At 34.3% G+C, this 15,097-nt stretch overlaps 1 protein-coding gene across 1 annotated transcript; it reads right to left on the reverse strand.

The window, feature by feature from the left end:
- Nucleotides 1-10,883: 10,883 nt before the first annotated feature.
- Nucleotides 10,884-12,159, reverse strand: LOC115718084 (glycine-rich cell wall structural protein 1.8-like). The gene has a single exon (XM_030647047.2). It carries the CDS (start codon nucleotides 12,103-12,105, stop codon nucleotides 11,155-11,157), a length of 951 nt encoding a protein of 316 aa, XP_030502907.2. The 5' UTR covers nucleotides 12,106-12,159; the 3' UTR covers nucleotides 10,884-11,154.
- Between the last annotated feature and the right edge of the window lie 2,938 nt (nucleotides 12,160-15,097).

Consider the following 15,097-nt stretch of genomic DNA (forward strand, 5'->3'; position numbering starts at 1 on the left):
TGAGCTGAAATATTTCCTTAGAATTGAGATTGCTAGAACTGAACAAGCAATTTTTCTCTCACAAAGGCCTTATGCTCTACAATTTCTTGAGGATTTTGGCTACTTGGGAAGTAAGCCTGCTAATACTCCCATGGAAACTAACCTGAAACTAAGCCAAGAAGGTGAAGAACAATTGGATGACCCAAAATTGTATACGAGGATTATTGGAAAGCTCTAATATTTGACAATAACAAGACCTGATTTGGCATATTCAATCAATAAACTCAGCCGATTCTTGACTTCACCAAGAGTTAATCATCTCCATGCTGCACAAATAGTCTTGCAAAATGTGCAGAACATTCCAAGACAAGACTTGTTTTATTCTGCAGAATCTGAAATTAGACTTGAAGCTTACACAGATGCTAATTGGGCAGCTTGTGTTGATACTAGAAGATTAACAACTAGTTTTTGTGTGTTTCTAGACAAGTCTCTAGTGTCATGGAAGAGCAAGAAACAACACACTATTTCTATAGATCCTCAACTGAGGCTGTAATATCCGCTTTCTTGGGTGGTTAATTTTTTTTATACATTTAGTTTATTTTATTTGTGAATGGAGATAATTTATTATTTTGAAAATTTATGAGTTTAGTGGAGTATGCATTTTTTTTAGTGATAATAAAATTTATTATTATTATTTTATTTTGAGGGTATATATAATGCTAGATAAATAATTAAATTATTGGAGATAATTTAATATTTAATTATTTGTGTATATTATTATAAGTATATTAGTAATAATATAGGTAAATATATTATAGCATATTGTTTAGTTCATTATTATCATTATTATTATTATTAATATCAGTATTATTATTATTTATTATTATTATTATTAGTTTATTATTGTTATTATTATTTTTGATATTATTATTATTATTATTAGAATTAGTATTATCGTGCAGTATGTATATATACATATATATTATATATTTTAAAATTTTAAGTTGTTGATTTAGGGTTATGTTAGGGTTAGGACTATATATAAGATGTTTATATGATTGTTTAGGGTTGAGAGGGTTTAGAAACGGTGGTGAGACAACGATAGAGAGAGGCCGTTGGACAAACGAAATCGAGCCGTGAAAAAAGTGAGATTTTGGGTTGTTGAGTTTGAAAGTTTTTGGGCTGTCCTAGATTATTTCATTGAGTTTTATTTCATCCAAGAGGAGTTTTAAATGCGATTAGAAGGTCTGTAATCGCACCTTTCGACAGACACCATTGTTTACGTTCGAAAATACGGTTCTTGAAACGGACTCGGATTTGAACGTGTTTAAGTTGTTTTAGAGATCAAAGGAGGTTGTGTTTAAGTTTATCGGATCCCGAATATCAGTTTTAACGTGAAGAATTGAAGCTTTAAAGTCTGAAACGAAATTTTCCATTTTTGACTCCATTAACAACGATACACCGGAGTTGGAGAAGACGACTCCGATCCGACGCATGGGGGTTGTTATCTTGGGTAGTTCTTGATTGTTTTGAGGTCCTAAGCACTCTGTGAAGCTTTCCCAATCGAAAGGACGCGTCAAGAGCAATCGGGGACAAAGTCACATCTTGCCGGCGACGAAACTTACGTGAACGCCGGCGGTCGCGTTCTGGGCATATATGAGGATCTTGTTCTCAACAAGGAAATTCATTGAGGTGCTTGGAGTAGCAGGAAGGTGTTCTTAACAACCGAGGTAAGAAGAGTGGACATCTGTACACAGGGTGTATGTTAAAATACTCAAATGTATTATGGAATTGTATTTACATGTTTTATTCTATGGTGGATTGTGTTATGCTAATGTTATTAGTGTGTGATAATGATAAGGTTTTTGACTGTTTGTGTGATAATAACACTTATAGGATATGTTTTATGCTGCTGGTGTGAGCATAGCACTGCAGGATATATTTTTGGCTGCTTGTATGGGTTTACTGGCAGGTTATCCTATCATGGGTGAGTACAACTTGTGATAAGGGATTGCCCTATTGGATGCCGAGTGTGAGAACAACACAAGGCATGGCAAGTTACACTTCATGTCTGATCAACATGAGTGGGAGTAGGTTATCGTATGTGAGGACAATGTGCGATAAGATACTATGTGTTATGTGTGTGAGTATAGCATGCATTAAGATTACACTATGATATGATGTTATATTGTATGTGAGAATTATATGTGATATGACATGTTGTTATATGTATGCAAGCGTGGTATGAACTGATTTGATTTTGTGATATTGTTATACTTATGACTATGTTATCTAGTTGGGGGTTATGTCCTACATAGCTCTTCTTACTGGGCGTTAGTGTTGGAATTATTTTACGAGGATCTTAGATCTACTCACAAGTATGTTGATTTAACAACCTAAATATGAACTTCTAAAACGATGGAAAATTAAACACATAAAAGTAAGAGAAATCTTACATTGGGTGCAGCGAAATATATGTCTCCTCCCACTCAGATCTCTAACCCTTGATTCCTTTATGTCGCAGAGTATAATCAAGATCTGAGCCCCAAAGTCCTTCTTTGTTGAATCTGAATTCTACACAACCTTCCTCACTATGATTCAGGTATTACTTGATGTGTGTGGGCACTACTCTATCACTTAGAGAATTTCGAAAACAGAGAAGGTAGAGAGAGAGAGAGAGTGGCGACTTGAGCAGAGTTTTTGTGTGAGAGAAAATTCTGTCAAAGTGTTTCAAAAACTGAAGCCTTTACCTTCTATTTATAGAAGACCACATAGGGTTATGGTTGAATTACTTGGCATTAAAAAATTGAAAAATCAATGGGAAAAGGGAAGTAAAGTGGCAGACCTAGGCATTGTGGAAACAAGGCTTTCCACTTTTTCAACTTTCCTTTCCCTATATTGCTAGTTTCCTATTTTGTCAAAAACTGCCAATTCCTTTATTCAACCGCATAAATGTCAAATCTAATTATTTAATAGTTAAAATTAATTATCAAATAATATACTGTCATTTATTTATTAATAATAAAACTAATTAAAGTTTTCCAATTAATAAATATGCCCTTCAAATTCTCTATTTACTGTTTTGCCCTTAATAAGTGATAAATTCTCAAATAGACACAGTCCAACTTGAGAATTATAATTGATTAATTAAAATCAATTAAATGAGTCTTACAAGTAATATTGTCTCAACTAGTGAGGGGACCATGGGTCTATATATCCGAGCTTCCAATAAGCAGATCAAGAATTTACTTATTAAATTCACTGACTTATTAATTCTTCGTTGAATCCACGCATAGAACTTAGAATTGCACTCTCAGTTATATAGAATGCTCTATATGTTCCACCATATAGACACATCATTAGTTATCCATTGTTATAATCCTAATTTGATCACTGATCCTCTATATGGATGATTTACATTGTAAAGGGACTTAATTACTGTAACACCCTACAATGTATTTTATCCTTAAAACACTTAACCCTGTATAAATGATATTTCAGCTAAGTGAAATGAGTACTCCACCATTTATCTTCGTTTGGTTAAGCTCGAAGGAAATCATCCTTTGCTTACTATTCGCGAGATAGAAGCTATAGATTCCATGTTTATGTTAGCGCTCCCACTCAATTGCACTACCGTGTTCCCAAAATGTACATATCACCCTGACCCAAAAGTAGGCTTAACTAACAAATCAAAGAACACGAATAATACTCTTGAGATTAAACCTAACCATATCAGGATTTAGATCATTTGATCTAGGATCAACTTAGTGATATTGAATTGAATAGATATTACGGTAAGTTTTATAAATCTATTTCAAAGTTCAATATCGGTCCATTCCAATGCATACTCCATGCATCCAACCCGAGCTTTACTTTAACCAATGTTCCGGAAAGAACATAACATTTCTCCAAATGCAAGTAAACTCTGTTGTAGATTGTCATATCAGTAAAACCCAGTGCTCTGATAAATCTAGGAATCCTTTATTCACATAGTCATGTTTACTTTCCACTGTGTTGACAACACAATAAACATGATCAAGTACGTGAAAAGGGGTTGAATGAATTTATAAATCAAATACAAAAACATTTGATAAGGTGAAGCAAAACATACACAAATTAATGAAAAATACTTCTGTTATTTTATTGATATTGAATAATCTGGATTACATTTGAAATAGAGTTTTATTTAGGGCATAAAACCCAACAGTTAGCTCATGGGTACTCTCTGTGCAGGTAAAGACAGTAACTAAATAGTGAGGATGGCGAGCTTGAGGCGTGGATTACATGTTAGGGGATTGTCACGATGTTTGGTTTAAAAATATTTCTTTAAAGATTATGGCTCGGTTACTTTTGTAAAAATTAATGTTTAAAAATTTATAAATGAATCAAGTGTTTTTGTTTTAAAATAATTAGATCTCATGCTTTGGTTATTTTCAATAAATTAGTTTATTGTCTTTATTATAAATGATTTTAAACGGACTAGCGAGTGTGACGTCTCGGGAATTCAGGGTGTTACAATATGGTATCAGAGCAATAAGGTCCTAAAGAGTGTGGTTAGCCCTAACATGTAAAGTTTATTGCCACGAGACGAGCTCGACTCACTGTACTGTAAGTGGTTATTACTTACGATTAAGTTGTCTTTAAATTGTGCATGTAGTGTTGTGATATTCTTCTCATCTAAAGGTGATGGTCAAAATGTTCCTTCTTGATATTTTTAGGTCTATGTGGTTTAGGAGTTTGAATATGCTTCCTAGAAGGTCAGTCAGATTGGGTCGAGGTCGGGGTCGAGGCCAAGGCCAAGGCCGAGATAGAGGCCAAGAGAATGGAGGGATTAATGAACCACCACAAGCACCAGAGGGATGGGAAGAGCGCTTTGCTACAATGGAAGAAACTACTCGTAGGCAGAATGAAGAACTTCGTCAGCTGAGACATCAATCGGAGCCGCCAGAGCCAGAAAATAGAGACCCACCAGCTGCGGTGGTATATCCTGCTCCAGAGGCTAGACATGAGATGTTAGTAGAGAGGTTTCGAAAACAACACCCACCCGAGTTTGATGGAGGCATAGACTCAGTGGTGGCTGAAGAGTGGATGAGTCGCATAAAAAATATTTTGCAGATGCTAAGGGTTGATGGGAATGACTGAGTGAAGTGTGCATCATACATATTGAGGAAAGATGTGTTGGGTTTTGTGCCCTAAATAAAATTCATTTCAATATAATCAGATTTACTTATTAATAAAGATCAGAAATAACATTTTATGTTGCATGGTTCACATGATTTATTTCATGATTATATATAATGTATGAATTCCATTTAAGTCTAGAACATATGAATTTGTTAATGATTATAGTGTTGTCAGCACAGTGCAATATAATCTTAATTATATGTTCGAAAGTTTATTCCCTGATTTGTCAGAACACTGGATTTAGACTGACATGGTATAATCAGCGATAGGTATTCTTACACCTTGGAAAAGTGTTATGTCCTTTCCAGAACATTGGCAAAGTTTACCAGTATCGGATGTATGGAGTATACAACGGAAGGGACCGATATTGAACTTTGATTAGATATATTAGAATTTACCGTAAGATCTATTCAATTCAATATCACCTGTTGATCCTAGATCAAATGATCTTAATCCTGATATGATTAGGTTCAATCTTAAGAGTGTTATTCGTGTTCTTTGATTTGTTAGTTAAGCCTACTTTTGGGTCAGGGTGATACGTACATTTTGGGAACACGGTAGTACAATTGACTGGGAGCGCTAACATAAATATGGAATCTATATCTTCTATCTGGCGAATAGAAAGTAAAGGATGATTTCCTTCAAGCTTAACCAAACGAAAAATAAATAGTGGAGTACTCATTTCACTTAGCTGTAATATCATTTATATAGGGTTAAGTGTTTTAAGGATAAAATACATTGTAGGGTGTTACGGTAATTTAATCCCTTTACAGTGTAAATCATCTATATAGAGGATCATTGATCAAATTAGGATTATAACAATGGATAACTAATGACGTGTCTATATCGTGGAACATATAGAGCGTTCTATATGACTGAGAGTGCAATGCCAAGTTCTAAGAGTGGATTCAATAAGGAATTAATAAGTTAGGGAATTTACTTGGTAAATTCAGTTCGACTTATTGGAAGCTCGGTTATATAGACCCATGGTTCCCATACTAGTTGAGACCATACTGCTTGTAAGACTCAGTTAATTGATTTTGATTAATCAATTATAATTCTAAAGTTAGACTATGTCTACTTTATGAATTTTCACTAAGCAAGGGCGAAATTGTAAAGAAAAGAGATTCTAGGTTTATTTATTAATTAAGATATTTTATATGTCTAAATTAATAAATATATTAAATGACAATATTATTTAATAATTATTCTTAAGTTATTAAATAATTAGAATTGGCATTTGAATGGTTAAATTGGAAAATTGGCATTTTTGAGAAAATGAGAATGGAAAATAACAAAATGGGAAAGTTGCAAAGTGAGGCCCAATTTCCTATTCTGGCCGCCCACTATGCATAGGCCTTTACCATTTTATTTTTTCATTATTTTAATGCCACACAATTCTAACCTAAACCTAGAGGGCATTTTATAAATAGAAAGTGTTGGCTTCAGGAAACTCATAACTTTGCACATTGGATCCTTCAGACAAAAAGCTATGCGCCACTTTCTCTCTCTCTTTTCTTCTCTAAAATTTCGAATTCCCTTGAGTGAATGAGTAGTGCCCACACACATCAAGTGGTACCTCAATCATAGTATGTAAGACTGTGGAAAATCAACCATCAAGAAGGAGAATCAGCATCAAAGAAGGAGAGAAAGAGATCCAGATTCAGATCTTGATTATGCTGCTACAGAAAGGAATCAAGGGCTAGAGATCTGAATGGAAGGAGTCATAATATTCCGCTGCACCCAATGTAAGGTTTTCTTAAACTCTTATGTGTTTATTTCATTGTTTTAGAATTCATATTAGGATGTTAATGAAACATACTTGGTAGTAAATTTAGATCCTGATAAAATATTTCCAACAAGATGCTCGTATCTGGTGGGAGGTAGTGGAACAAACAAAGGATGTAAGTACCATGAACTGGGATGATTTCAAAAGGGTCTTTAATGAGAAATATTATAACTCACCAGTGTTGGCAGCAAATGTTAATGAATTTACTGGATAGGGAGCCTTACTGTTACAGAGTATGCACAAAAATTTGATAGACTGGCAAAATTTGCTCCACATTTGGTACCTACTGATAGAGTGCGAGCACATCGATTTGTGGAAGGCTTGAAACCAATGATTGCTCGGGATGTAGAGATTGTGTCAAGGGGTCAATTCAGTTATGCTTAAGTTGTCGAAATGGCTCTTACGACTGAGCGAAGTGAGAACAAAATTTGGAAGGAAAATACTGCTAGGAGGGAATCTAAGAAAGGTGCAGCCAATTCTAATGACCACAAGAAAAGGGGACAAGATCAGCCCGGACAGTCAAGTCAAGACAAGAGGTACAAAACTGATAACGACCACCGATCTAATGGAAACAATGGACGCAATGTTCCAGAATGTCCTAAATGTACCAAACGTCATCTCGGAGAGTGTAGGGCAAATGCATGTTACAAATGCGGAAAGGAAGGTCACATTAAACGTAATTGTCCATTGAGAGGACAAACTGAGAACAAAGAAGATTCAAAGGAAGACGATCAATATGTTCCAACGAGGGTCTTCGCTATAAAAGAAGCAGGACATATGACAAGTGCTGAGGTATAAGACATTGAGTCTTCACTTTCCAAAAAAAAAGTCAAGTATAATTTAGGGACGAAATTTCTTTTTAGGAGGGGATAATTGTAATATCCGCTTTCTTGAGTAATTAATTTTTTTTTTTATATCCTTTTAGTTTATTTTATTTGTCAATATGGATAATTTATTATTTTGAATATTTATGAGATTAGTGGAGTATGCAATTTTTTTTTTTTTTTAGTGACAATAAAATTTATTATTATTTTATTAGTATTTTATTTTGAGGGTATGTATAATGCTAGATAAATAATTAAATTATTGGAGATAATTTAATATTTAATTATTTGTGTATTTTATTATAGGTATATTAATAATAATATAGGTAAATATATTATAGCATATTGTTTAGTTTATTATTATTATTATTATTAATATCAGTATTATTATTATTACTCCTATTATTATTATTACTATTATTAATTTATTATTATTATTAATTTATTATTGTTATTATTATTATTATTATTATTATTATTATTATTATTCGTAGAATTAGTATTATCGTACAATATGTATATATACATATATATATATTATATTTTAAAATTTTAAGTTGTTGATTTAGGGTTATGTTAGGGTTAGGATTATATATAAGATGTTTATATGATTGTTTAGGGTTGAGAGGGTTTAGAATCGGTGGTGAGACAACGAAAGAGAGAGGCCGTGGGATGAATGAAACCGAGCCGTGAAAAGAGTGAGATTTTGGGTTGTTGAGTTTGAAAGTTTTTGGGCTGCCCTAGATTATTTCATTGAGTTTTATTTCATCCAAGAGGAGTTTTAAATGCGATTAGAAGGTCTGTAATCGCACCTTTCGACATACACCATTGTTTACGTTCGAAAATACGGTTTTTGAAACGGACACGGATTTGAACGTGTTTAAATTGTTTCGGAGATCAAAGGAGCTTATGTTTAAGTTTATAGGACCCCAAAGATCAGTTTTAACGTGAAGAATCGAAGCTTTAAAGTCTGAAACGAAAATTTCTATTTTTGACTCCATTAACAACGGTACACCGGAGTTGGAGAAGACGACTCCGATCTGATGCATGGGGGTTGTTATCTTGGGTAGTTCTTGATCGTTTTGAGGTCCTAAGCACTCTGGGAAGCTTTCCCAATCGAAAGGATGCGTCAAGAGCAATCGGGGACAAAGTCACATCGTGCCAGCGACGGAACCGACGTGAACGCCGGTGGTCGCGTTCTGGGCATATCTGAGGATCTTGTTCTCAACAAGGAAATTCATTGAGGTGCTTGGAGTAGCAAGAAGGTGTTCTTAACAACTTAGGTAAGAAGAGTGGACATCTGTGCACAGGGTGTATGTTAAAACATACAACTGTATTATGGGATTGTATTTACATGTTTTATTCTATGGTGGATTGTGTTATGCTAATGTTATTAGTGTGTGATAGTGATAAATTTTTTGACTGTTTGTCTGAGAATAGCACTTAACGGATATGTTTTATGCTGGTGGTGTGAGCATAGCACTGCAAAATATATTTTTGGCTGCTTGTATGGGTTTACTTGCAGGTTATCCTATCATGGGTGAGTACAACTTGTGATAAGGGATTGCCCTATTGGATGCCGAGTTTGAGAACAACACAAGGTAGAGCAAGTTACACTTCATGTCTAATCAACATGAGTGGGAGTAGATTATCGTATGTGAGGACAATGTGCGATAAGATACTATGTGTTATGTGTGGGAGTATAGCATGCATTAAGATTACACTGTGATATGATGTTATATTGTATGTGAGAATAATATGTGATATGACATGTTGTTATATGTATGCAAGCGTGGTTTGAATTGATTTGATGTCGTGATATTGTTATACTTATGACTATGTTATCTAGTTGGGGGGTTATGTCCTACATAACTCTTCTTACTGGGCGTTAGCTCACGGGTACTCTGTGTGCAGGTAAAGACAGTAACTAAACAGTGAGGATGGCGAGCTCGAGGCGTGGATTACATGTTAGGGGATTGTCATGATGTTTGATTTAAAAATATTTCTTTAAAGATTATGGCTCGGTTACTTTTGTAAAAATTAATGTTTAAAAATTTATAAATGAATCAAGTATTTTTGTTTTAAAATAATGAGATCTCATGCTTTGGTTATTTCCAATAAATTAGTTTATTGTTTTTATTATAAATAATTTTAAACGGACTAGCGAGTGTGACGTCTCGGGAAATCGGGGCATTACAGAGGCAGAGTACAGAGCAATGTCAAACACTACATGTGAAGTAATCTGGTAACTGTCATTACTGAAAGAATTGAACATCGAGCACCATGGACCAGCTATACTTCAATGTGACAACAAGGTTGCACAACAAATTGCAGCCAATCCAGTATTTCACGAGAGAACAAAAAATATTAAAATAGACTGTTATCTTATTAGACAGAAGGTTCAAGAAGGAATCATCAAAACAAAGCTCACAAATCAAGCGAAGATCAAATTGCAGACATGTGCACTAAAGCCCTGCTTCCAGCTCAGTTCAATGTCTTGAATTTTTTTTTTTTTGTAACATATACACTCCATCTTAAGGGAGAGTATTAAGATTGTTAAGGTGTAGTATTTTGTTAGTTAGAGTTAGTGTGCGTCACTTTGAGTTACAAAAGTCGTTATTCAACAACCTTTTTTTAAGGTTTTCCCATGTATATAAACATTCCTTTATTCTTCAATGAAGGTTACTGAAATTTCATTCATTTTATGTCTAAACTATTCCATTTCTGTAATATGTATATAACAAATAGGGTAAATACTATTTTGGACCTTGTGTTTTGCAAAAGTTATAGATTGGACCCTGTGTTTTGTTAAATGACAAAATGGACCCTGTATTTTCTAAAATAGTAAAAATAGGACCCTAAGCTTAATTTTTGATAACTTTTTTTTTAATACAACCAACTTGAAGACAATGCTTAATACGAACAGATACAATAAATGTAAACAGTTTTATCATAGTACTGTTACATATATTAATTTAATTAACTAACGGGTAAATTAAGATAGTTGCGCATGCAAATTATTATATTGATCTAATAATTGAATAAATATAGGTAACCTATTTAAGATACCATTAATTGTAAGAAGACCATTGTTACGACACACAAAATAGCTAGGAAAATTATAGCACAATTATATATATAAATATATATTACAACTTACGTGGTACAAAAACATGCATGTATATACTCATGCATTATTCTTTGTTATAATTTAAAATTTACTTCCAAACACATGATATAACATCACCAGCGATCTTAATATATTCTTACCAAATAATTATTATATTTTGTAATAATTATTCAAATGTAAGAGTGATCCTGGTGGTCACTGGTTAAACTACAAGTTTGATCTTCATGAACACAATGCCCTTATATTATTCAAGGGGCATATCCACCACCATGACCAACACCTTCTCCATAGCCACTCCCTTGTCCACCACCACCACCAGCAGCACCATACCCACCGCCACCGCCACCACCAGATCCACCCCCACCACCTCCACCTCCACCATGCCCACCTGCACCACCACCATATCCCGAGCCTCCACCTGCACCTTCACCCCCACCGTAGCCACCTCCATGTGCTCCTCCAGCACCAGAACCTGCTCCACCTCCACCTCCTCCACCGCTTCCACCACCACCTCCTCCTCCGTGTCCTGCAGCTCCTCCGGCACCATACCCAGCACCAGAGCCTCCACCTGCACCACCTCCATAACCGGCACCCTGCTCTCCCCCATGTCCTGCACTACCACCACCGCCACCACCACCACCACCATTACCTCCACCTCCACCACCACCGCCACCACTAGCTCCACCACCACCATAACCTCCACCTCCTCCTTCTCCAGCCCCACTACCATGTCCGCCACCACCAGCTGATCCACTGCCACCATAACCCTGCTCTCCACCACCATGTCCAGCACCACTACCACCTCCTCCACCACTACCTCCACCACCGCCACCACCATTAACTCCACCAGAACCATATCCTTTACCACCTCCTTCGCCAGCTCCACTTCCGCTTCCCCCAGCAGCATCACCACCACCACCACCGCCTCCACCATTTCCAAAGCCGCCGCCTCCTCCATGTCCAATAGCAGCTCCATAGCCTGCTCCTCCACCTTCTCCACCGCCACTTCCGCCTCCATATCCAGCAGCACCACCAGTTATACCGCCAGAGATACCAACATCAACACCAACACCAAGGCCTAGGGCATGTTTATCAGTAAGAGCTTCTTCAGTATCAAATAGAGCTCTAGAGGCACAAGTACCAATTACTAAACCCAATAAAGCAAAGAAAACAACACTAGTAACTCTATGGATACCCATTTTGTGAGAATTGTATAATTGGTTTGGTTTTTGATTTTACATGCAAGAAATATCAGCTATAAATAGGGATGGAAAAGTGTATAATAAAGAGATTGTGGGTGCCACACATGATTATCAGTGCTCCAATAAGCAAACATAAGCACAACTGGTTCTAATACTTTGTATATATTTGGTATTATCTTGTTCAGCATTATAATTCGTTATAGTGTGTTTATGCTGTCCTCCTCATCTGCCTCTATTATATGTATACATGTATATATATTTCAAGTTTTTAGTGTTATATATATTAAAATACAAAAGTTATACGGCGGGTGTCGACTCACATTCCTTTCACACTAGCATATATGTCATGTCACACTACCTAAGACCAACTAGATAGTTTGTTTAAAAAAAAAAAAAAAGACCAACTAGATAAAAACATTCTATTTATAATGTAATATTGTACAAGTCTTTGAAAATTAATCAATGGTTACTTCATTCATAAATCACAAATAATATATATGGTATAGATTTTCTTTTATGTTGTATGAAACAAATGCAACTAGTTTTGCCACCCATATGTTGATTGATAGCTAGTCCTTTTTGTTATTATTACTTTTATTTTGCTATATGTATGTATCTTATATAAATATATATAACTAGCTACATAAGTATATATGTATATATATCATTTTTCTAATGTTCTTTTAAGATGTATTGCTATTAATAATTAACTTAAGCATCCTTCATGTATAGATAATTTTCATGTACACAATGAAAAATATGTGCTTTTTTTTTTTTTTTCAAGGAAACGTACTATAGATTAAAATAAAATTAGACCAAAAGACACATTAATTACACAATAAATAATCTGGTAGGGAAGATTTCTTCCCATATAGCGAGAATATTAATTTTGACCTAGTGCCCATTTAGCCACATGAGCCACAATGTTAAAATCTCTTCTTTAACAAAATTACATCCCAAAGAGCACATAGACAAATTTTTACAAGCTCCAAACATAATTATGGAGCTCCCATGAGAATCCCATATTCAACATGCCAACTTGCATGCCCTAGCTTCCCCATGTATTGGGTTATGGATGGGAATCCTTTGGTTCAGATCCAAAGGATTTCTTTTTAAGTGATTTTTCTCCACTATTGCCACTATCATGCTCTCCCAACCCACTGCCATATCGCTGTTAGTCTTGACTCACACTACAAAAATAACTACTTTTAGTGATAAATTTTTAGTCATCATAATATAAATTTTTTATGACTAAATGTAATTTTTAGTCATAACAAAAAGTTATTTGTGACTAAAACACGCACTACTACAAAAAAATCATTTAATGTCTCTTTTTTATGTCCAACAAAATTATTGTTGGACATGAAAAAGTTTGGGAAATTTTCTAGTCCAGCATTGTTGGACTAGAAAAAAATTCCTTCATGTCCAACAATGTTGGACTAAAAAACGGATAGTGGACGTGATATACATATTTTTTAATTTTTTAAAATTGGTCTATTTTTACATCCAACTTTACTGAACTAGAAAAATATTTTGAAAAGTTTTCTAGTAAAGATGTGGTCCAATTTTTTTAAAATAAAAAATAAAAAAGCTATCTTTATTTATTTAATTTTTCGAGCTTATTTATTATTACTCTTTAAAGAATGTATTAAAAAACATATTGAAGCCCTAGCTAACACATCCTCTCTCTCTCTCTCTCTCTCTCTCTCTCTCTCTCTCTCTCTCTCTCTCTCTCTCTTGTGCAATCGCTGGAGAACTATCTTCCTCTTCTCCCTTCTTCCTCCATGTGCGGAGCTGCCTAAACCAGTTTGACCCCCTTTAATTGTTGAACGGTAAACCAACACCATCGTTGGCTTCCCCACACCCCAAATAGAAGGATCACATGAACTTGGTTAAGTGAGTTTCTTACTATCTCTGAATATTACAAATAATTTGGCAGCATTTAATATTTGAATGAGTCAATCCCACGAAATCCTCTCATATATCCCCTGATTCTCGAAATGCTTCAATTATAGGAGTATTGAGTGACCTATTTGCAAGAAAAAATATTGTTGAAATGAATTTAGATATTTTCTCTTATGAACTCGCTGGTCGGATGCTTTTTGTGAGATGGATCTTCGGTTGCTCAGACTTTTGGTTGACATACCTTGTCTAGCATATGTCTGATGCTCAACAATTCCATTTGGTCTATACAGCTGACTAACGTTTTTTGGAGAGTCTCATCAAAGGTCCCTCATTGCTCAACCTCTTTCATATTTACCACATGTCACATTGTTTTCATTAGAGCAATTTTTGGATATTAATGCTTCGTATTTCAAGGTCCTTTTAATTCATTTTCATTTCAGGAATCTTTAACCAAAAATTTTAAATTATAAAATATTTTAAGAATGTGTAGTCAACAATCTCTCTAATAGTAAAGGTGTATATGATTCCTTTTTTTATTTTTCCAAAAATATTAAGAAACACCTTAAAGTTCTAAGCACTACAGGTAGTATCATACTACTAATGGTGTAATATAATATCAACTTTCACACATTTTAATTTTATAAATTATATAATTACTAATTAACCATTCACAACACACCACATCAATATAGTGTTGAACATCTTAAAATACTTAATGACAATACTTTTTTAGTACTATTATGGTAGGATCACATACTTAAACTTACAATGTTGCTAGAAAGTAGAATTAATCACAATTGACATATATACCACAAATTTTTTTTTTACCATACAATCGACATTCATGATACTTATATATAAATATATTAGGGTTCTTTTGGTATGTCGTATTACATCGTATTGTATATTATATAGTATATTAAATTATATTTTATAAACTTTTATGTAAAACTATATGTGGTATTAACTTTTATGAGCACTTAAATATATAATATTTAGTATAAATTAAAATTTAACATAGTATTATATAAAAATATGACATATAACCCAATTTAATATAATAGATTCTTATTTCACGAATAAG

The sequence above is a fragment of the Cannabis sativa genome, chromosome 5, assembly GCF_029168945.1.
Source record: "Cannabis sativa cultivar Pink pepper isolate KNU-18-1 chromosome 5, ASM2916894v1, whole genome shotgun sequence".
Lineage (NCBI taxonomy): Eukaryota > Viridiplantae > Streptophyta > Magnoliopsida > Rosales > Cannabaceae > Cannabis > Cannabis sativa.